This window comes from Colobus angolensis, unplaced genomic scaffold, assembly GCF_000951035.1.
Source record: "Colobus angolensis palliatus isolate OR3802 unplaced genomic scaffold, Cang.pa_1.0 Scaffold12, whole genome shotgun sequence".
NCBI lineage: Eukaryota > Metazoa > Chordata > Mammalia > Primates > Cercopithecidae > Colobus > Colobus angolensis.
The window spans coordinates 10,072,801-10,098,151 of record NW_012113141.1 but is presented as its reverse complement, the minus strand read 5'-3'; the positions used below and the strand labels follow the sequence as shown (position 1 = coordinate 10,098,151).

General features: G+C 38.2%; 1 protein-coding gene across 2 annotated transcripts in view; it reads right to left on the bottom strand.

Annotated features, from left to right (window-relative positions):
* Positions 1–16,125: 16,125 nt before the first annotated feature.
* The window catches only part of LOC105502235 (chromosome unknown open reading frame, human C10orf11), a 1,134,025-nt gene continuing 1,124,799 nt past the window's right edge, over positions 16,126–25,351 (bottom strand). For both annotated transcript variants that reach the window (XM_011928646.1, XM_011928650.1), the window contains one exon: positions 16,126–16,292. In XM_011928646.1, the coding sequence (XP_011784036.1) occupies positions 16,213–16,292 (80 nt within the window). In that variant the 3' untranslated portion in view covers positions 16,126–16,212. The remainder of the gene's footprint in view (positions 16,293–25,351) is intronic.

Sequence of the window (25,351 nt, the reverse complement as noted above, 5' to 3'; positions counted from 1 at the left end):
TTTATTTCGTATTTTGCCAAAGTATGGAATTTCAAGTTGAAATCATTTTCATTAGAACTTTGAAAGCATTTCTGCACCATCATCTGGCATCACAATAACAGGTCAGTCCTACAGAGGTACTATATTTATCTGATTCATTGATTTTTCATTCTCAGAAAGCTTTCAGTTATTTACCTTAATGTTCTAAAATCATAATTATTTTTTCCTTTTATTTATATTTATCATGTTGAATATTTGATGGCCTTCAGCTCTTCAAAACTGTGTCCCATTATTTATTTGAACATTTTCTTTCATTCATTTTCTTTCTTTGTGTAACTTCTATCAATTGACTATTAGAGCTCCTGCATTGGTCTTCTGTCACTTACCTTTTCTATCATATTTTCATGTCTGTCCCCTTTTTGTGTTACCTCTAATTCTTATACTGAATGTTTCATTATATCCATAATATTTTGCTCATCAAGATCTCATTCTTATTCTCTGACTCTTCCCTTTTCATTGTATCCTGTTACTTTGTGGATACAATGTTAGCTCACATGTCTCAGAGGATATTAATAAAGGTGTTGCCCCTCTATTTTTGAATATTTCTATTTCCTTTGGCATCACATTTTTTCTTTTTTTTTTTTTTGCCTTAGAAATAATCTCATGTCATAGTTTATCCTTCAAATATTTAGTGATTCTTGGTTTTCCCATTCATATTTAAGAATGAAGAATTCATATTAGAATTTCAGTTAGTATAGTTTTTGAAGTAAACTCCTATCACTGCAAATATTTTACATATTTAAACACACACACACACACAGACACTTGAGCTTGAAAGTAAGAAAGGAAAATCTGTACCATTCACAAACGAAAAGGAAACCCAGAGTCACAGTGGGATCCAAAAATACAAGGCAAGTGGCCTGCAGGGAAATCAGATATGGATATAATCATAAATGCCTAGGGGAGGAGTTTTAGGATCCTCACCCTTAAGCACAGTGAACTGAAACTGATCCCCTGAACAATACTCTGTGCCTGGTAGGATGTGGCCTAGAATCCAAGTAACCAGTCTGAGCAACATATGATAGAAGATTCATCTACAAGTCATTGGAAGCCCAAGTCTATGCAGTGGGAGATATGGAGTTTACATTTGTACACCATTCCTAGGGAAGAACTTATAAGCAGAAAATGAATATAATAGCTGGTCTAGTATTGGTAATGCCTACAGGGTCTTAGGAAAAGCACATTTTAAGGTGCCCAATAGAGACATCTCGATAGCAGAGAGCATCAAATACTGTCTTGGAAAACAACTCTCAAAAAGAAGAGGAAGAGGACAAGAGGGAGGGGAAATTGCACCCGTAACAGCAACATAATGAGATTCATCAGGCACAATAAACAGGAAAAGTAAATGGTAATAAATCAAGTTGAAAGAAATTTTTTTAAAAGGCAAATCTGAGAAAAAAATTCTAATTTATAAAAATGAAAAACATAGCTAAAAGTTTCCAAATTTAATGAGAACTATAAACCCACAGATTTGAGAAACTCAACAAACCCCAAACAGAATAAACAAAAAGAAACCACACCATGGCACACAATAATCAAATTGCTGAAAACCAGGGATAAAGAGAAAATCTTAAATATTGCCAGAAAAAGAATAGCCACATTCTGAACAGTGAAAGGAGATTAGAATGACCACAGATCAGAAATGATGCAAGACAGAACACAGTGAAATGACAAATTTAATGTGCTTAAAGGAAAAAAGTGTCAACTTAAACTCCATCTCCAATGAAAATGTCCTTCAAAAGTGAAGGTGAAATAAGGTCATTTCTCAGCAAGCCAAAGCTGAGAGAATTTATTGCAAGCAAAATCACCCCAAAAAAAGGTAAAAGGAAAATGTTCATGCTAAAGAACAATGCTTCCAAAATGAAAACTCAGATTTACACAAAGAAATGAATACTGGAAATGTTAACTATGGGAACTAGAAAAATATGTGTGTGTGTGTGTGTGTGTGTGTGTGTGTGTGTAAACCTTTTTCCTTATTTTAAAAAATTTAGTTAGCAGATACTTGGCTGTTTAAATAAAATAATAAAAATATATTATGCATTTTATAAGCATGTAGTAATGAAATACAGAACAGTAATAGCATAGAGGGTGTTAGGGAAAATGGAAGCATCCTTGTTGTACAGCAGTACCATGCATGGGATGTGGATTTTAATTAAAGATACTGATGTGATATGTTGAAGATGCATATTGTAAACCCTAGAGCAACCACACATACCAAAAAAGGTAAACTGGAATACTAAAACAACTAAATTAATCAACAGGAAGCTAGAAAAATAAGACATAAGAACAGGAACCAGACAGGATGAATAGAACACAAACAGCTAGATGGTGGAATTACACCCAAATGTTAATAATTTTATTACATACAAATGGCCTAAACCCTCCATTTGAAGACAGAGATTGTTCAGATGAATTTTTAAAGGGAAAAAGCAGCTACATGCTATAAATAGGAAGATAATTTTAAATATGAAGATAGGGCTGGGTGCAGTGGTTCACACTTGTAATCCCAGCACTTTGAGAGGCCAAGGTGAGCAGATTGCTTGGGCCCAGGAGTTTAAGACCAGCCCGGGCAACATGACAAGACTCTGACTCTAATAAAAAAAATTTAAGAAAATAAATATGAAAAAGGTTAAAGGTAAAAGGGTGGAAAAGAATAAATCCTATGAACTCTAAAAGAGTTATATTAATAAACATGTAGATTTCAGAATGGGGAAATTACATGAAATATGGAAGGACATTTCATATTTTAAAATGACAGATGCATCAAAATATATAATAATACTAAAGGTATAAGTGGCATCTAACAACAAAGCCTAAAAATATATAAAGCTGAAACTTACAGACTAAATGAAAAAATAAAAAAATTCAGAATTATAGTCTGAAATTTTGACACGCATCTCTTAGCAATTAATCAAAATGTATACATAGAGTCAATAAGGATATACAAAAATTTGAACAAAAGTAAAAACCAACTTTTGTTAGTTGACACTTATAGGACATTATACTCAACAATGACAGTATACACAAGCTTTTCCAGGGTACGTTAAACATTCACCAAGCTAAATTGTAAGCTAAACTCACACATTTAGAAAGATCAAAATCATACAGAGTACATTCTCTCACCACACAAACACTAATTTAATAGGAAATAAATACTGCATCTCACCCCCTCAAATCTGGACAGCTCTCAAATGTTTGGAAATTAAGCAAGGGATTTCTAAATAATCCATATATCAAAGTAGACATCACAAAAGATATTAAATATTTTCAACAGAATAACATAGATATTATTATATATCAAAATGTGTTAGAGAAAGCTAAAGCAATATTTAGAAAGAAATTTATTGCTTTAAATGTTTATATTAGAAGACAGAATAGTAAGGAATTTTTAAAGTTCTACTAGCAAACTAGGAAAAGTTACTCAAAGCAAGTGAAACGGAGGAAATACAAAATAGGAATAGAAATTAATAAAATAGTAAAAAACATGGAGAAAAAATGAGTGAAACGAAAACCTGGTTCTCAGAAAAGATAAGAAAAATTAGTGAACTTCTGATAAACTGCTGGATCAAGGATTAGCAAAAAGGCAGTAGTAGGCCAGTCAATATATTTGAGTAAGTTCTGTAGATTAAGAATATTATTCAATATTAATTTTCTAATTTTGATAATTGTATTAGGTTTAAGATGTTAATATTTTGGGAAGTTGGATTAAAGGTATAAAGAAACTTTGTAATATTTTTGGCAACATATTTGTAAACCTGAAATTATTTCAAACTTAGAACTTTTTTAAAATAAGAGAAATTTCTGGAATGGGAGAAGAATCTCTGCTCTTTGAAAGACTCTGTTAAGAAATTAAAAAGGCAGGCCCCCAATCAGGAGGGAATATTTACAATACATACATCTGACAAAGACTTATATTAAGAATATAGAAAGAATTCTTATGATTCAATCAGAAGAAGACCTACGTACCAACTAAAAATGGAAGGAAGGAAGCAGGAAGGGAAGAAGAGAGGGGAGAGGGAGGAAGAAAATTATACAGTTATAGCAATTAGAATAGGGTAATACTGGCACAAGAAAAAATTATGCAAATAGAGTATAACAGAGAGGCCAGAAATAATTCCACATATATACATAAACTTGACAATGACAGAAATTGCATTGAAAAGGAGAGAAAAGATTAGTAGAACAACAGACTATTATGTAGTCAAGAAGTTTACTTCTATTCCCACATCACACCGTAAGTAAGTTCCAGGTGGATCAAACACCTAAGTATGCAGGAAAAGAATTTCACAGCTCTTAGAAGAAAATATAGAATAACTTTATGATTTCAATATATTGAAGAATTTCCTAAGACATCAGTCCCTGCACCTTCCTCATACATGTATCATAAAAATTTAAAAATTTGATCACATCAAAATTGTAAATATCCCCCAAAAGACAATAAATAACCTTAAAAGGTAAACCACAGTCATGCAGAAAATATTTGCTCACACATTAAAATCGAGATTTAGTCTCCAGATTATTCAGGAAGCCCCAAGAGTCTAGGTGCAGTTTTAAACCTTAATCATTTCAAAGTATAAGTGCTGCTATTTACATCAAATATATGTGAAAAGTTAACTCCTTATATTTTAAAATATTGATATGTTTCTTATTAAAATTCAACATAAGCATGGCCTTCTGCTACACATCACTCTAGTTGATTTTCAAACTTCATTAAAACTTTCCTCACCTGCTGCTCAATTATAAGAATAATTGCATGTATAATCCTGGCCTCAAGACCCTCCAAAGAATGAAGTTTTGGCCACGCACAGTGGCTCATGCCTGTAATCCCAGCACTTTGGGGACTGAGGTGGGCAGATCACTTGAGGTCAGGAGCTCGAGACCAGCCTGGCCAACATGGTGAAACCCCTGTCTCTACTAAAATACAAAAATGAGCTGACTGTCATGGTGCTCACCTGTAATCCCAGCTACTCAGGGGCTGAGGCAGAATAATTGCTTGAGCCCAGGAGGTGGAGGTTGCAGTGAGTTGAGATTGCACCACTGCACTCCATCCTGGGTGACAGAGAGAGTTCGTTTCAAAAAAAAAAAAAAAAGAATGAATGAAGTTTCAGTGAACACATGACAAAAAGTTTGGACATGACCCCATGCAGAAAAGTTGAGTCAGACCAGGTGACCTAGGCAGGCACAGCAACAGGTCTTCCTTCACTGGCCCATCCTCTGAGAAAATGTCATTCAGAAACTAGGGCACCCAAGAAATTAACATTAAAAATTTACTTTCCGAAAGCCACAAAGTAAGTGGAAGAGCAATGTAAATAATTATATGATCAAATGTCATTTTTGTAATTTTGTAGCATTTGAAGTTAGAGTCATGAAAGCTTAAAATTTCACTAAGATTTTGGAACACTCTGCATAATGAATGTCTACAAACTTCCCACTAAAATTGCTTATTTTTCTTTTTCTTCACACCATTCTACCAGTTGTTTCATACATATTTGAGCCACATTGATAGATGTAAATGCATTCATAATCATAATATCTTTTTGGTTTAGCATGTCTTCTAGCAATATTATGTTATCCATCTTTGTTCTTTAGGGGGTGTCAAGGGAAAAAAGGAAGATGTGGGCATTGCATAGGCATTCACTTGTATAAAAAGAAGGGATATGGGAATCTCTGTATCTTCTGCTGAATTTTGCCGTAACCTAAACCTGCTCTAAAAAAATAAAGTCTATTAAAAAAAACATATATACACACACTGCCTGCCAGTCCTTCTAAGGTGGGGAGAAAGACTACTAGACAAATATGGAGCTTATTTTTCTCATATGCAGGGATTGATGAATAGAAGGCATCAGTCTCTGTCAATTGTCTGCCAAACTGTGTAGCAGAAGAAAACAATGTCCAAAAGAAGAAGTAAAAAACCACTGACAATTGGTTTAATAGCTAAATGGGAAAAATACAAAGATAAAAGAAACCATCACAGATGGTTAAGATGAAGACTTAGTCTTCTGTAAAGAAGCTAGCTACAAAACAGTTTAGGATTTTTAGCTGTAAATTAAACCAATGTTGAGTGTTGACAGTCCCAAGGATTTTTAAATATCCATCAAATAAGTAATGTTCAAATTTCCCCCATTCTTCCACAAGGGGTGTGGCCCGGTCAGGGTTGGGCTTACAGTGGCTTGACATAGAGTTTCTTACCCAAGGCAAATGGGGACATCTAAAGATCTAGGAAAGAAAAGTCTGGGTAGAAATGTCAAGGCCCAACAGGTCAAGAGGAATGTCTGAAAAACTACTAAAACCAAATGAGAATGAATAGCCAAACTTGGAAACAGCACTAAAGTCAGACATAGAGCAAGGAACATAGGGTCTTTCTAACCCTGCAGTGAGATGAGAACACATAAAACAAGCTGGGAGCAAGAAGGCAAAGGAAGAATTCTGAGTGATTCTCAGGAAAATATGCTGATATTTTTAGCATACAAGTAGAAACTAACATATGCAACGTGGAACACAGAAGGTGAGATTGTTGACTTTGATGTTTTTTAAGGATAGAATTGAAGAGGTGAATATGATGCTATGTTGACTCGTAGTGGATGGAGCCTGGGGCAAAAGGAAAAGGTTTTATTTAACATTGGATATTTTGTTCATCATTAATCATATGCATTAATTTGGGTTTTAAAAATATTTTATTAAAACATTAGTATTCTTAGTGAGATTTGTAGCCTCTTACAATTGCTTCCAAGGTGACTGCCTCACTCACTATACCCTAGTCTGACCCTAGTGAATAAACAGAAGCCAGAAGAAGTTTTAAATTTATACTTTCTAATTATGAGGAATACATAAAGTAGGGAAAAAGTCATGAATGATTATCACCAAATGAAAACATGGCATATGAAAAATACCATGCATAAAGTCTAAACACCACTAAAGCACATATAACTGAGTATATAAGACTTAGCTATAAAATAGTGACTAATTTTAGAATCTTCCCTTCAGGAATGATGCAAAATGTTGTGGTTTGGTCAGCTTCAAAGTAGTCATCTTGAAACACTATGCCCTAATTGCAAGAAGGAATCCGATCACCTAAAATATTTCCGAAACTTCCTTTTCAAAAATACCTTCAGAGTTTGCATTCTACCATATAATCATTTATGCTTGGGTAGCACTTTGTTTTGCAAAGCACTTTCATATGCATTATATCTCACAAAGTTACTAAACTCCAAGTTTGGAGAGACATTGGTGATTATCCTCCACGGTGTTAGCTTCATCTGCTTTTGGACAGGCTTCCTATCCTCCTTAAACAGCACAGAATTTAAAGACCAGAGAGATGAGTGAAGTCAGGGAGAAGCAGAGCAGAAAGAGAGTCCAGCTCTATCGGCTCTGCTGGACCATCCACTAAGATGGAGTTTTTCCAAATTTTCAGCATCACTAACAATTGCCCATTGACCAAATAGCAGAAATAAGGATCAGGATGTGGGATTTCCAAGCTATTGATTCTTTCATCACACTATGTGTCCATAGAAAATCTTTAAAAGTCTTAAACGTCAGAAAATATTTTTCATTTGGGGGTAGCTTGGATTTATACAAAGTATGTTGTTTTTGTTTATTTTGTTTTTGGTTTTTTTGGGGGGAGAACTGATTTCAGGGAATGATTGGGTTGTAGAGTTATATAACGCCATTTTTTCCCTTTTGTTAACACGAATCCTCATTTTATGAATAACTTTGAGTTTTAAAGAGTTGTTCCACCAAAGAAGCTTCAAAAATATCTTGAGCACTATCTCCATCATCAGAAAAATGTGCAGCTTTACAAATAAGGGATGCCTGTCATAGAGATATTGCAGTGATGGAGAGTATCAACTCTGGGCTCAGACAGCCTGAGCTAAGATCCAGCTTTCACATCCACTCCTGTGTGTACTCAGCCCATGGTACTGAGCGTTTCAAGGCCTTAGTTTTCTTATCTTTAAAATGGAGATAATAATAGCACTGATTTCATGAAACTGTGGGATAAGTAAATTAGTTAATGCCTGTAATGAGTTTATAATAGCATTTGCATACAATTATCATTACTTAGTTAGACTAATAAATTCTATTCCTACAGAGCAGGAAAGAAAAACTTCATTATTTTACAATCACCAATCGGAAGTTTTGAGAAAGTCTGGATGCTAAGTTATCAACTTAAAATGAGTTAGTTCTATTCATATCTTGAGATAAAACCATAATTTAATAATGCTTAAGAAGAGTTTATTTTATAAATAATATTATGCTTCCTTTAGATTTCTCCTTAAATTTTGCTTTGTGTATATTTTATCAGTAAAATGATGTATAAGAGTTATAATAAAGAGTTTACACATTTGATTAATTTTTAATTGAGTGAAAAGAGCTTCTGCTTCTACAAATATAATGTCTGATCTGTATTACTTATAGTATCCACAACCGATTCCACATAGCCTGCTGGTTGCATGGGAAATAATTAGAAAAGCACCCCTGCAAAGCTTACACTGCTTCTCAAATCCATCCAATGTCATGCTGCATATCATCTAGTCATTCTGCTTCTTGACATTCATTTTCTTTCCTGTTTCAATCTTAACCCATTTTCATTGTCTCATGTTTCCTCATTGTATATTGTTCTGGAATGGAATGAAGTATTTATTTGCCTGATTTAGGTTAAAGAAAGGAGTGGAAAACTTTCCAATGAAAACTCGTCTGATAAAAGAGACTCATCCTGCTCAATATGCAACAATATGTTTGTAAACAAAGCCTAATAGACCTCTGCATGTTAGAACCATTCTTTCATTCATTCATAAAACGATTATTTATTAAGGGCCTGCTATAGGCCAAGGCACCCCTTTGTTGGAATAATAAATGAAAAAGCAAATAAATATCTAATATGTGAAGCAGTGGTAAGTGCAACAGAGGAAAATAAAGCAAGATAAGTAGAGTGTGATGAGTGGGTGGGTGGTCCAAGAAGGCCTCTCTAGTGAGGTTGCATTTGAGCAAAAACCTGAATGAACTGAAGTGGCACTTCATGGGGTTGTCTAGGGGAAGAACATTACAGTCAGAGGGAACAGCAAGGGCAAAGTCCCCGAGCCACAACGTGCTGCTCCTTGTAGTCTAGTGTGACTGGAGTGGAGAGCAGTGAGGGGTGGTGTGGGCATTTATTTCTGTTTCACTCTCACAGCTATTGGGTCACTGATTTCCTGATTTCTCTAAACCGATTATGTAGGACCACATAGGGTCTTGAAAGGACTCTAACTTTTACTCCAAGTGAGATGGGAAACCACTGATGGGAAATGGGTAGTAGAACCACAGGATGTCACTGAGTATTTTTAGGGGATCACACTGACTTTCCCATAAAGAATAGGCTGTACAAAGGTAAGAGTAGAATCAGGAGACTTAGTACGGAGGTGGATGTAATCAATAATCCAGGTTAAGAAATGTTGGTGTCTTGGGTCAAGATGGTAACTGCAGATATGGTTGGATTATGGCTACATTTGGAATTAACTTCCCACCATCATTTCTGGTGCCTTAATTCATGTAGTTCTTTAGTGCAATTTCTAACTTAATACCTATCTCAGCATATAATAATTTTTGTATATATATTAGTCTACTCCAGACAGAAATTTGTCAAAAAGCAGGGCATCCTCTTATTATCCCCTTGTATTTGTAACTTTCTAGCATACTAAGGGTACCCAATGAATATTTGTGAAGTGGGTGCATGGATATGCATCCTTACAGATACAAATTAGCATGGTTTTTTAAAAAGCTTCAAAACCTAAGGGGACCATGTACACCATGTAAACCAAGAATTACTTGGAAAATATTTCTAAAGAAGTGACCCAACAGTGTGGTGGGAGCAGATCAGAAATAATGGAAAATATTAGAGTTTTTAAATATTTATAGCCAATTTGTATTCTTAAGAGTATTTCACATATTTGTATTACTGATCTGCATGAAGTAAATGGATGCTTCCAGTAGCATGTACTTCTACAACTAGTAGTTTCTTGACCAACACATTTTAGTAAAGTGACAGTTTTAGTGCTTGTTTTAATGATGATATTGCAAAATAATTATAGTAACCATTATTTATGTGTTTATGAGTATGTGCGTTTGTGTATCATGAATGAACCAGAGGAAAGAAGCCCATAATACTGTCCACTAAAGTGCTCCATAGGCCAAACTAGCCAAAATGGAGTTGTAAATTCCATTTTCATATTTGATAAGCCAGTACCCTATATCTATATTATATATGCAAAAATTTATAAAATAAATCTGCAAGATGTATCTAATAAATTAGAGTTGAGATGCTAATTTTTTCAGCTAAATGTAATTTTCCAAGCAATGGTTAAACCTAACTTATCAAAATAGCTACACCACAAAATATGACCCTTTTCTAGTGATAGTAACTTTCATTATCGTCATTTATTCTAGATCTTTCAGGAATGTGTTGACCATTAAGTCCAAATATTTTTATACTCTGCTGTGATCCTTTGAAAATGGATCATTCTGAGTGAGCACACCAAATAAAGTTTTTTAAACAGGAGGGGAGGTAAGTGTTCTAACTGGAGGCATTTGTAGCCAATGTGGCTACAGAATGTGAACGTTATGCTATAGTCCTGTAGAAAACGGAATTATTCAGGGGAAGACAGCCTTTGTATGCAAATAAGGAAATATGGCTATTGTGTATGAATGTAAAAATATAGGGGAATATGGATAGTCTATAAATGAAACCTGGTTTTATATAGTAACTTTTAGGGATAACTCATGTAACCTATTTCTCTTTGAGCATCAACGATCTCTCTTAATTAAAACAAAATTGTTCTAAGTTACTCTTTGAACAATGATCCTGTGTTTAAAAGGCCAAGCAGGGGAAAAACAAAAACGTCATGACACTGTTGCACCAGGGCTTCAGCACTTTATGACTGACATCATAAAATGTAGACCAGCAATTCATATGAAAGGAGGACACAAAGTAGACATTAATTAATAGGCTATGAAATAGATGCATTTTTCTATGTAACATGGTAACAGGATAATTGCTGACCTATTTTGGAATCCATGCAAAACTTAGAGAATTTATGTCAGTAATAGGAATTCTCTAGTTAGATCCTAAACTCTTTCATACACATTCTCTCTCTCTCTCTAATAACCCAAGTAATTAGTTAAAAATTTTAGAAGACTTTGTAGCTGTCATTGTTATTGTTCTAATTAAGCTATATTTTGCCCCCAAAAGCTGTTTCTATCATAAGCACAACCTGAAAAACTGAATGTGGGGTAGAAGTCAGAGTACATTTTTTCATGAAAGATGACTTTAAACAGTAATAACATAAAAATTAAAACACCATACTCTACCTGGGTGTTAAATTTTATTTGTATCTTGCTTCAAGGGAAATTTCTTTTATAGTAGCACTTAATTATTATGATTTAGACTATGATTTATGAAATTGAGCTTTTGTGAATAAATAATATACATTAATTCTTACCTATTTTGATACTCTGTAACTAGAAGAGTCTAAATATTGTGATTAAGCTCACTGTCGGGACTTTTTCCCTCTCATCACAAACACCTAAATTGGAAAGTTCACGTCTAAAGGAAATTATCCCAGAGGTTTTCAAATTCATTCCTATTTATAACATTGAGAGAACTATTACAATATGAAGAAGGAAAAGCTGATTTAAAGTAAATTGATGTGACAAAACATAAACATTATTTCTAGGATATTCTGCATATTAATCCACTTGAACTAAGATGTTATTCACAGTTTCGATGAGCTAAGTCCTTATTCGCTGTCTGCATGCCAATAAGAGTTAAATCCTATTGCCAGCATCTTTTGCACCATATACAGGCACTCGTCTTTTTCTTTAAATATATTTGTTTTTTTGTGTTATCTTGTCAAGGTGTCCATCTACCTCTGAACTTGATGAATATATGAAGACTTCCCATGACCATAAAACTATTTCTCTTTCATATGACTGCCCAGATCATAAGTTTACCTTGTAGTTTTCAGCCAGTCCAGAGCTGAGGCACTTGCCTTAGGATGCTGAGTTTGTAGAATATTAGGTACCAGCCACAGTCATCTCTGTCCATATGCAGCTGCCACGCATGTGATCATTTGTTCCCACAGTGCTCCATGAGCCATCTTTTCCACACTGTTTCATTGTGTTGGGCAGAAAAACTTGTAAAACATTAAATGGGTGGACACTCATTTATATGAAAGATGATTACATTTTGAGAATAAAATATCCCTAAACATCACTGTAGTGCTGAATATCAGCAAACCTTTTAACTGGCAGAAAACTATCTTTTCCCTTTCCTTCTCAATTTACTCCTATCCATGAAGATGCTACATTTTAATTCTGCTGCATTCTGTCTCTTGGCATAATCCCATTTATTGCCATTTATATTATTCCTACTGTAGCAACTCTCCACCAAACATATTCCATACTTATAATTTCCCCTACTGTTTCTTAGCAAAACTCCCTTGTCCCAGGTTATTTGTTCTCTGGGCCACATTCCAAGATACTCTAGAAGAGTTAGCATGTGTTTATATGACAACATGCACAAATAACACAATTTATGACCTATCCCAACCACAAAGTGACAAATTAACACTTAGCATTATAATTACCCAAAGGATGGGAACTGCCAATGCTGGGAAATTTCAGGTAAACTTGTAGGAAGACAATATTTTGAACAGTGGTTGTACCTTTCAATGTTCTTCAGATCATTTGAGTGGTTGCTGATGCATTAGAAGTAACACACAACACTGTACCACAAGCCGATGGTCCAGTTGTCATATACACAGGTAATCAACATTCTTTGTGCTTCTCTGGTCTCATTTTCCTTTCCAGGTCTTACTTACAACAATCAGTTTCCTCATGGTATTTGAACAAGTTACAGAGAATTGAGTAGTGGTAGCACCCTTCTTCAGAGAGGGTTTCTTCCTGGAGACAGAACTGGAAGAAGCAGATGGTCAAAGGTCACACTGGATCAGCTACAACGATGGACACCAGAGAAGAGTCTCAATGGGTGCTGTTGTGTCCATGCTGGGCACTACCTGTGTTGCAGCCACACAGACCTGATTTAGGCTGCCTTTGCCAGTAGCAAGTACTAAACACCATTATTGTTTTGATGAAAAGGGCCCTGTGGATTGTTTTTGGTCTGCATGTTAACAAAGAAAAGAAAGACAGCCAGGTTATTTCTTGAAAACAGCAAGAAAGACACTTTTCCCTTGAAAATGTGCAAGATACGTCTCTGCTGGAAACACACTCATGCACATACACACACACACAAATGAAAAAATCCTTTCATCCAGAATCTGTGGTTTGCTTTCTTTTATTCCTTAGTATACATGAGTATGTGAAAACACACAACACTCAGACATGCAGCCTGATCAAGTGATAATCTCTTATAATGTGCTTCTATTTAAAGCAACAAACAGATGGAGGGTTTATGAGCGAGGCTGGTAAAAGTAAAAGCAAATGATTGCAATAGTTGTACTTTTAATACGATTCCCCACAATCCAAGACATTATTCCCTAAGGAACAAATTGTTCTTTAAAATTATGTTACTTAGGAAAGAGACAGTCGTCCTGACATTTTTGAGACAACAGAGAGCTGCAGGACAGCCTTGTATTGCCGAGGTCTCTCCACTCAGGTCAGCGTCCTAGGGGAGGGAAGACAGGGATGTCAGGCACCACAATCCCCAAAGAACAAGCTCAGTGGAATAGGATAAAAGGAAGAAAGACCAAAGGGTAAAGGAGGTACAAAACATGTCTGGGCCCTGATTGAATTTATTACTTTCTACTTCTCGACTTTGAAAAATAAGGCTTGGGAAATTCCTACAGATTTAAGATAAACATGCAACATGGCTTCTACCTCTGCCAATTCAGACCAAAATCTAGCTCTAGCCCAGTGAAATCTGGTTAACACACAGTGGAACTGTGAGCAACCCAGCACTTCATTATCATTATCCCTCCCTAAGAGAAACAAAGCTCACTACAATTCTATCAATAAGATGAATATACCTTAGTGATGACCTTTAGGTAATTTATAATTAAAGCTAATCTTAATTAAAGTTATTACACCATTCTGGAAGAAAATAAACAACCCAAAGAGAGGAAAACAATGTGGTCAATAACTCATTCCAAAAATATGTTTTGCCTCCAAAGCTCACATTGAGGGAGACATTCCTGTGCATGATACAAATGGTTCTGACATTAAAAAAAGTAAACAAGTAAGAAAAATAAAGATGGAAAAATTCTGTGGTCAGTTCACAAGTGCTTTTTTATTGTTTGAGGCAGGGTTAAAGCCTTTTATAAAGACAAGGATATATGTGCGGCTAGATTGGATATGACATCGGACTTGTCTAGCTGCCCTTGCACAGAACTCTGGCTGCCCATGTTATGCCAGGGAGAAGGCATGTGTTGATGCTTCTAAACAACAACCGAGGGTGGGACCAAATGCAGATAATGCAAAGCATTTTTCCAGTGCTGTTTTGTAGATCAAACAGAGAAAAGGTACTCAATTCCAGTTACTAATGGATTTGAGAGATAAAGGCAAACATTCAACATTCTCCAATTATTCATGGTTTTGAGGATTTTAATGTTAACTTGTCTAAAGAACTGATTAACAAAGGTTGCGTAATCTCTAACAGGGACTCCTGCCAGCCTCAATACATATCATTCAAGGCCTGTGTTGACTCAGTGGGCCAGAGGCTATGTAAACGGGCTAGAGCTGAGAAAGTAGGTTCTCCTTGGGCAGCTTAGGGATTCTGAGTCCCCACAGTTTTACAATAGCAGCTCCTAGTCCCCAGTATCTATAACTTGGAGGGATTCTCTTTCAGGTTTTGCTGTCATCCAACTGACCTAATACTGGGAGGACAATGAACACTTGGTTGAAATAGAAGAAGCAGAAAAATAAACACTATTGTGTCAAGAACAATCTGCCTTTTGAATATCTTCTAGAGTGATCTGACTGGTGCACCAGCAAGTTAGATAAACTTAGAGTCACCCAACTAGCAATGATTACACTTATGTTCCTTGTGACATTAGTGCTAGGGCACAGCCAAGCATACAGGAAGCACTGTCTCACAACCTATGGATTTGATTTCTGAGAAGTCGTGACAAATGCGAAATCCAAAAGGTTTGTGCCTTCTATAAAAACTCTTTGGTCTGGTGGGTGTTTTTGACAGTCTTAATTTTGTTTCTTAACCTCCTGACCCATCACTCTATTTTTCATCACCTCACTACCTTTAAATAGCACCCAAAGGAGCAAGCCAGCCCCACACACAAGTATGGCCCCAGGCATCACTGGAAGTGTGTACTGTTAAAAATAAATTAATGAATAAGAGTCCCTGGTGCAACCAAACCCTCATGCTGAGAAAGATGTCTTACTGCCTTACACTGCATCATATTCAGGGCAAGAAGTGGATTTAGAGTTGAATGAAACAAGATAAAAGTCCATGCTTTTGTAGTCAGGGATTTAGGGAAAGCTATTTACTCCAATAAAGGGATTGTAGCAACATGAAGCCAGCCATAAATGTATGACCTGGCTGGGAAGTTATACCTTGTTCTCCGAAAAACTGCAAACCGAAATGCATCACCTGTCATAAAAATGATGCTAAAGGAATGTGGAGGGGAAGAGACGGGAGCTATGTATATGCAGAATACAGGAGGTGAAGATTTAAAGGGAGTGAGGGAGAGTGGCCTTCCCCTAAACTGTGACTTTTTCACTAAAAATAAGCCCGCAGCACGATGATATCAGAGGGATTTCAACTCAATAGGTGAGCTGAAGACAGTCTTTCTCACTTGACTGCAGCCACTGAGCATGCCCAGGGAGGCCCCAGGTGCGACCTCTGCTCCCCTGTGAGCAGTGGCAGGACCAGGCAATCTATCATGGTGCTCATGCTGTCAGCTCTGTTGCTTCGCCACTGCTGTCTGTCACCCTGGTGGATGAGACCTGCTTAAGGGCAATCATGTCAATCTCTATGTGACCACTCAGTCTGAGGCAGAAGGATCATCTTGACAGGCCTGGCAAAGTCAGCAGAAGGTACCAAAAGCTGAAGTCATAGCTTTTCCCAAAGAGAGGCAACGTGGGCTATTGTTTTTTCTTTAGCGTTGTCTTTATTTTTGATTTCCCTTTTGATTTTATTTTCATGAAATGGGTGAAGGTATACAGAACTTGGTTTCAGAGCTGGTCATCTCGGATAAACCTGTTGCCCTCCGAGTTTTTCCCGTAGTAAATGTAGCGACACTTCCCCAGGACACCTGCGAATAAAAAGACACACATCATTACAGGTGGCACAATTAGCATAGCAGGGAAACCACAGGCGCTGAAAAACAGACATGGAAGACAATCACAGATCCAACGGGCAGCAGAAAGCGGATGAAGCCCCAGAAAGGAAGAACTCTATCTTTTTGTCCTCACAGACAAGGAGGTTCTGTTGACCTCAGAGTTGACATTGAAATAAAATGTCACTACAAATACAGGTTCCTAGGAATATTGCTTTCTGCATGACTTCTCTTCCACATGTTAGGTATTTGTACCTAATTTGGCCAATTACTCCCCAGAATATAGCCTCTCCTCACTTCAGTTTCCCTTAGTAGAGTTTCTAAGAATGGAAAATTAAGAGTTTAAAGATGAACCCAGCCCAGGCAAAAGACATAGAACAATCTTCCCAGAATGTGACTATTTTGATACCCTTTATCATGAAGCAATATTGTTAACTTCTAGAGCGAATATTCCAAATCCTGGCAGGCACCAGGCATTGAGCACATATGGGGTGATTAAGCAAGAGAGGCGGTGTTGACAAAATACCACATGGACGGCCGGGCGCGGTGGCTCACACCTGTAATCTCCACACTTCGGGAGGCCGAGGCAGGTGGATCACAAGGTCAGGAGACTGAGACCCCATGGTTAACACGATGAAACCCCTTCTCTACTAAAAATACAAAAAAAAATTAGCCAGGTGTGGTGGCGGGTGCCTATAGTCCCAGCTACTTGGGAGGCTGAGGCAGGAGAATGGTGTGAACCTGGGAGGCGGAGCTTGCAGTGAGCCAATATTGCACGACTGCACTCCAGCCTGGGTGACAGAGCGAGATGCCCTCAAAACAAAAACAAACAAACAAAAAAACCAAAAAACTCCCCATGGACAGGAACAAGAGCCTCCAACATTAAATGGCTTCTTACAGGCATCCTGAACTCTCTTTCTCCGGTCAGAAAGCATTTGATTTCCATTTTCAGTTTTACCTTAAGTAACTCTGTGGCTCCACATAAGGCTCGCCTCTCATTCAAGGAGATTGTAAGAGACTTAACAATGAAAAATGCCCCTACAGTAGGGTTGAACTTTTTTAGACAACTCATTATTTATTCTAAATACCCATAAGAAATCACCTCCATAGTTATTATGAAAGCTCTGTAGGATTATCAAGGAAAAATCTGTTTTATTTTCACCACCTGCGTTTTTATTTTCTTCTATTTTTAGAAAAATCTATTTTAAATTCAGTTAGACAGAGTTGTCTTAGAAGTAATTGGACTTGAGTCTCTGAACTAACTGTACACAACTTGAAAAAAACAAAGAAAGGAAATGTCCATAAGACATTCATTCAAGAGCCACAAATCTGCCTGTGAAAATAGCTACCTAGGGACATGATTATTTTTATTTCCATCAGTGTAATAGTGTGAAACCAACAAGCCCATTATTTTTTTTAATTTGTGATAAATTAGCACTTGAAATTAACCAGGTTCTTCACATCAGAAGTTCTAAGTAGTAAATATTTTTGCAACTGTAAAAGAGATGTTTCTCCACCACAAAACTTCAAACCTTATTCTTACATAAGGATCAAAATGACTTTTAGAAACTTTTAAGGACAAAGCAGATGCTCCCTAGTTTGGATGGCTTGGAAGAAAGCTAGAAATTGCTGGGGTCAAAGAGTCTCTCAGCGTTGGCAATGGAGAGAGGGTGACATTGTTCCATGGCCTCAAAGCTGGCCTTGGGCTCACTCTCATTAGTTTTATTTCCTGCCATGTTCCCATGAGCAAGTTTACTGTGCATCATTCTTCCTGTTTGGTCATGCTTTCTCCTTGGCCCCCAATCCCCAATTTCTGGTTTTCAGTATTGGTCTGGTGCCTGGAAACTGAGCTTGGATGGAACCTCACTGAGACCCTTCTCGGGACCTAAATTATTCTTTTAGTTGTTGGCATTGAGCTGTTTCCTTTATTGTGCTGAATTATGTAGTCACCAGCATCATATTAATATTGTCACCCATGCCAGGATCCTGCGGGTCTGTGGGGTTTTCTGGTCAGGCTCTGCTCCAGGAATAGCATCCACTACAGGCCTGGGTGGGAGTGCCTCGGTTCTGCCAGGTATCCACAGAGGGCTTCCTTAAACATAATTGATTCAAATAAACCCTGAAGAATGTGGAAGGATGGGACCAAAGGATGCTAATTTCTTTCTACAGCACTAGGATAACATGAATTTTAATAAAAAGGAACGGATAGGTCTGTTGGATGTCATAAAGAACACAATCTTTCTCTTAAGCAAAAGGATGAAAGGCAGACACACACACACGCCACACACACACACACACACGCACACCACCCACCATGAGTGCCCTATCTCCAGTAAACTCTCCAGTACATTCAAGGATTCAACTGCTTTTTTTCTTCCCTTTCTCCAGGGTAAACTTCAACTCCAGAGCTCACCTAGATGCAACTTGGACGGCAAGTGCCGCCCTAGAAACAGGCTGGATGCTCCCGGAACGTGGGCTGTGATGTGTTCTGTGCCACATTCCCGAGCCTTCTTTCTGGCTGGCATTGATAAAAGCCCTTTTTAAGGCCTACTCTTTTTCTTTGGGCCTGGAAGTAGGAATGTTTATAGACATCCTGGTGAGAGAAGTCTGTTTGATGAATGCAGGAGACTGCGGCTAGGTGTCAGCGCTTAGAAAATGAGGCAAGGACATGAGGTATTAATATTGTCAATGATCTCTTGACAGGAAAACAGATACCACATTCACTGTCAGATTTAAATAGACATCAAGTGCATTAATGACAAAAGGGCAGACTTCAAACAAAGGGGCTGTGTGGTGAAGAGCGGAGCTAGTCTCTGTGCTGGAAACAGCCTGATCTGAAAAGACGCCGTCAGGGTTGTAGACAGGCCGAGGATTGTGTGCGGTGACAGAAAACAGAGATGCTGACAGAGATACCAGCGCCATATTATGCCAAGGATATTCTAACGCTGTCTGCCGCTCTAACGAAAGCTGACATCACTCCCCATCACTTGGGGTCTTCTCTGCCTGCCCCTGCAGAACATCTCTCCCCAGACATCATTATAAAACTCACTGCGGCTGTGAAGGTCCTGGCAGTTCTGTTCTGCTGGAGCGGTGGGGACAAGGGGCCTAAGGATAACCTCAGTCAATCTAAATTTGGAATTTGCAGGAGGAGCACGCCTGACCCCACTGATATCTCGGCTACTTGAGGTGATCAGAAGGCCATTGTGTGAGGAGCTGTCACCTTGAATAAACTCCCGGAAAGGACGGCACTCAGTCTGTGAGCTGCTCCAGGAAGGCGTGGGGATGGCCTGGCAGTTGAAAATGAGATCCAGCTGCCGGAACTCGCCTGGGGAGAAAGGTGATCTGGCTAGTGATGGTAAGAATCGGCTGAAATTGTCAAACCCAAACTATCTCCAGTGGCTGAAATTAAGCGAGCATTGCCTCTGTGCGTCTCCTCCCGGAGCTCAGAGTCGGGATGTGATTACCCCCAATATGTGACTTTTGTGTTCAAAAATAAATAAATAAAATTAGCCAGGAAAAGCAAACATGCACAGAACAGCACAGTCCCATGTGTGGCCACAGGCCTTTATTTATCAAGAAGCTTATTTGTAAAATATGAGGCTCTGCTGGTAAATTAAGTGAGGTGGCATTGTGTTTCTCTCTCCCTCGTCTGCCCCACGGCCCTTCTTCTCCCGCCATGGCAACTGCCATAAACTGTGAAAATTACAGAGGGAACAGTTTGCTTGCAAAGAACATTTTGATGGGGAGGCACTCCGAGGCTGGAATTTGGGAACCCGCTGGTTTGTGACTCAAGTAGGCAATGGTTTCTCTGAACATCTGCAACGTATTCATTTGTTTGTATCTCCTCAAACTACAACGTCTTGGGACTGGAGGGGGAACAACGCATTTAATGGCATATGCAGTGTTTTTAATTAAAAGATCTGGCTTTGGCCATATTAAGTAAAACAGGCTTGCCCTGTGTCAGGCTGACGTGCAGCTGTCTGTGTGGGGTTTCTTTTCGAGAGACCCTGAAAAATGACAGGGCACTGTCCCCCGGGGGATTCTTTTCTTGCCAAATGAGACTCCTAATTTTTCTTAAGTAGCCAGCTTTCCCATCATCATAAGCTGTTAAAGCTATAATTATGAAAAAAATTTATCAGGAAGAATCTGTTTTAAAGAGGCCCTTTATCTTTTCCATGTTTTCCCCCTCTGGAATGGATGTCCTAATTATGCAGATTAAGTTATAACCTTGGGGCTGCCTGAGTGGGTGGGAATCAGCCTCCTTTCTTGGATGTAAGGCTGGGACTGCAGGGTCAGTACCAGAGATTTTGCTGGGGGAGGCCCTGAGAGTCCAGTCCAGGGAAGGGAATTCTTGCACATCCTTTCATTTCATCCAGCATCCTGGACTCCCTGATTCCTGGATGGCCTCACAATACCAGCTGCAGTTCAATAGTCTATTTAGTAAGGCAAAGTGGGGAAAGACCTGCATTTAGATCCAGCCCTGCCCTAACAGTCACGTGACCATGTACATGTCCCTTTCTCTCACTGGGCTGGTTTCCCCATTTGTAAAACAAGGGCAAGGGGCCAGATAATCTCAGAGGTTCATTTTAGCTCTGAAATAGGTGATTTGGCATTTTTCAATGTTTTCCTCATGAAGATGAGAACACCAGGTCCAACACTGCCTGATGGAGGAGACAAATTCAACAGGTTAGTAAATAAAAAAATTGATTTAGACTAAGTCAGCCCTTGAAACTCATCCAGCCTGTATCCCCACAGCATAACCTGGATAGAAGGGGGCCTCTGGAGGACCCCAAAATCCCCGAGGAAAGGGTTTTCATTAACTTTCCTGCAACCTGTATTTCATACTCACAGCTAGAAGTGCTGACCGCTAACTAGGCTGTGTCCCACTGGCTTTGGCATAAGCCCAAGACTCATAACTCCGTATTCAACAGAACTAAAGCCTAGCCATCAAAGCAAGTGGTCTGTTATTAATATTTTAGTGGTGAAAAAAAAGAATCTGCATGTAAATTATAAAAATGTATTTGATACTAGAGTGTAGGTTGAACCAATACATTTATATTTGTAAAACAGAATAATTATCACTGTTGTTAGTTTTGGTAGTCATCACTTTAGGGATCGTTATTTTAAATGCTATTTCACATGAGTTTATAAATGTAGCTATGGAATCACAAACATATCTCAATCCCATTGTGATACGAGGAGGTTATAATTAGCACTAGGATGGAGACAGGGGATGAAGGGTTCCCCCATAGAGCTCCTGTTCTGGAATCTATATGAGAAAGGAAGGAACTAGATACCTCATGACCCCTGCAAAAGGTGATAACAATGATGTGAAGAGGTGGATGGGCCCAGTGACAGAGAGGAAAAGGTGATCAGGAGCATCCTGGTCTACTGAAGAAGGCTCTAGAACAATGTTTCCATGGGACTCTATACATGTCCATAAATGTGTCATCCCCTACAATATTCTCCCTCCTCCCCAATTTCTAAACACCCGGTACCTGAAACCATACAGAAGCATCTTATTTACCATGGAGCTACGTCCCAATAAACCTATTGTAAGTTGAAATTATTGTAAAGCAAAAATTCATCATTACTTGAAACTATCTGAAGTTGTAAGCCCTTCGACTTACAATGGGGTTACAACTTCTATCAAATGTGTACGACTTTGTAAAATTAAACAATTATAGGTTGAACCTTTGTAAGTTGGAGAGCATCTGCACTTGGTACAGAGGAGATGTTCAATAAATATTTGTTGAGTAAATGAATACCATTAAAATAATCATGTACATAAAATTTACACAGAATCTACAAAGTAAGGAATATCAATTGCTGGACACTTATCTTTTAACCTCTGGCATGACTTCAGACATTTGAAACACTCTGAAAATATATACAGATTAAATATTTGCCTCATTGAACAAGAAAGAGAAACAGGAGGCAATGACCTCAGTTCCTAAATCCTGGTGTTGTTTTTACCCCAAACACTTTCTCCCACAAAAACAAGGCAATCACAACATCTAGTTGAAAAGAGAGAAGTACAGTGAACATTATCATCTGGCCTAAAGAGCTGTAAACATCACACACTGGGAAGGGACATTCCCCAGAAAGCACATTCCTCAGTCTTTGTTAAGTGCGGCCATGAATACGCGGGGAACTGGAAAGGAATAAACACCCATGTTTTATGATCTTGAGAAGTAGCTGGAGCAATACCCTGAGGTCAGCCCATGTGATGTGCTATCAGCTCTGCTGTGGCTATCACACAGGATTTAGGGGAGCCTGCGAAATGACAGGCTCCTAGCACAACATCCTACTTCAGTGTAAGCTACTTAAATACTAAGACAAAATAAAGAAGAGAGACTTTAAAAGGTATTAGGGGAAGGGATTGTGTGGGAGCAGTTTTTGAGGAAGGAGGACAAAGACCTTTCTCTCCACCCAGTATATTTTCCCTTCATCTGCAGCACATCTGAGATGCCTCAGGTTGGAGATGAAATGAAGAAAGGCTCTCCACCTTACCCAGGGGAGGGCAGAGAAAGCAAAAAAAAAGTGTGAGACTTGCTTCCCAACCTAGCTGAGCATGACTTCAGGCAAGTGTCTCGGTTTATCATCTGCATCTTGGGTGGGAATGAGGTACTGCATTACAACAGTGCATGCCAACCCCCAAACCTCTGTTAGGGGTCTTGCACCATAGGTTGGGGGGGGTTACTGCACACTGTCCTTTGCTAAATACTGCAGCGACCACTTCAAACCATGCTTCCTGCTTCACCTTCATTGTACAAAAACAACCCCACAAGGGGTATTCCTACCCTACTACACTGACCCTGATATCTTGTATTGGTAGACATTTGAATTCTCCAACTTTGACTCCAGGGATGCTTTGACTTCAGGTTTATAAATATAAACATGTAAACTAGCCTGATAATTTTCCTTTGAGAAAGCATTAATTATTCACAGCAAACTCCATTTAGCCAATTTAATTCCTTGATCAATTTTTAAGTACAAAAACCATTTCTATTTTTAACATTTTTATTTCTATTTTATTGAATTTATCTTCAATGGGATCAATCCTTTATCATGTAATTTTTACAGTAAGGTTAAATTCCTCAATCAGCTTTGGCCAAATATTAAATTGTGCTGATTACATCTTCTAAATCTCTTTTAGAGTCATTTATTTTTACAAAGTCCCATTTCCTTGAGCAAAATATTGCAGATCTAAATTGTGACAAGAAGACTTGAGTTTGCTGTTAAACTTTAGTCAACAAATTTTATTGTGTGTAGTTTTAGCTCATTTCAATTTTATTTTGTTTTCATTATTTCTATCAAGGCTAATTCCTCCCCATGTATTTGTGTGGTTTTCAATATATCAAGAAGATATAAATCTTTGATCCATTTTTCATTCATCATAAATTATATTATGTGCAGGGTTAGTTGCTGTCATTTTTTTCCCAGGCTGATTATTTCTGCCAGCACTGTTATCATAAAGTAGAGTAAACATTAGTTTTTATTCATTTCTTAGCACAAAGAATATGAAGGAGAAAGGTGAATACCGAGTGCATGATAGGGTCCAAACTGTGGGATTCTGATATGTTGTCTTCTACCAAATGCCAGACAAAATATTAGAGTGTGGAGCAACGATTCAAGAGTTAGGAAGCACCATACCTGGAAAGAAAGCTAACAAAAAGGTCAGGCAACCTATCCTTTTGACAAGACGGTATTTGACTCCAATGCTCAGACCCATCCAGTGTGGCTTTCCCCTGGGAAAGGACAGATTACACAGCCTGCTCAGACAAATGCTGGGCCTTGTCAAGTCTCACTCACGTGTTTGTAGGGAAGGAAAAACAGGAGAAGGAAGTCGGTCAGCAGGGAAGGGATATTTGCAAAATTTGTCGTGAAGGGGTTCAGCAGGTGAGGCTGTGGGGCTAGCCTCCCAGACCAGGGAGGCTACACAGGCAGTCACAGAGTGGGCAGGCTTATTGTTGTGTGACAAACCAGAGCCTCTAGAAAACACACCCTGGGCTCCCAGGGCAGCTGAAACAAGGCTTGTCATCTTAGAAGAAGAAGGGAAGGTGGGGAAGGAAAGAGAGGAGAAAAAAATGCAGGACAAGTTCTTCATATAGTCTGTCATATAATCTGTCAGTGGAAAATGGAAAAGCTGGCCCAAGTCTGAGAAATAACTGCATCTTTGAGCAGATCCTTGGTGACATTCTCTACTGTCCCATCTTGGGTCCTGGACCCCACACTCAGGGTACAGGCGCCATGGCTCTATCCAGACTGGGTGGGCCATTCAGTCCTCTCCACATGAAAGAAATATTAGACTAACAGATTAAAAATTATCTGGCAGCGAATATTTCCATTATGTGAATCCTGGAAAGGAAACAGACAATGTACTTTCGCTTAGATGTCAATGCCTTTTAATTTCCTATTTTTTTGGACTGGGGGTAGTAACGAGTGAGTACAAACTGAGGGAAGATTCTCAGATTGGAGGGCGGGCTCACTAGCCCCTTTATTGGGAGCTCCCTTTTTTGGCTCCTACCTCTATACACATTGTATGTCAATCAAACAGAAACATATTATAAATATGAGAGGTCAAACTCCATGGTAAATATTTCCTTTCTCCAACAACTCCTCTCCTCCCCACCCCCCAAATGAACTGCTAAATCTTCTCAGCAGTCCAAATTTTGTTTTTTAGCATCAGGTTCTTTTTTCTTTCTTTTTTTTTTTTGGTCCAAGCAAAGATGAAGCCTAAACAATGAATTGTTTACACTGTCCTCTAAGGATTCTCTGTGATTTGCTGTACTGCCTAGTAAGCTTGGATACAAAACGGTAAACTTTTCTTTATAAATATTTCTTTAACTGTATTGGAGGATTCTCAAGCTGAGAAAGAATTTAAAGAACCTCATTTCAGGTAAATTCCTTCATTTTACAGAGTCAAAAAATAAGGTTCCAACTGGCTTTTGGAAGGTGACAGAACCAGACCAGGCACCCATACGATCTAGCCCAGAAATATCCCTGAATTATAAGACACTGCCTTGGCGACA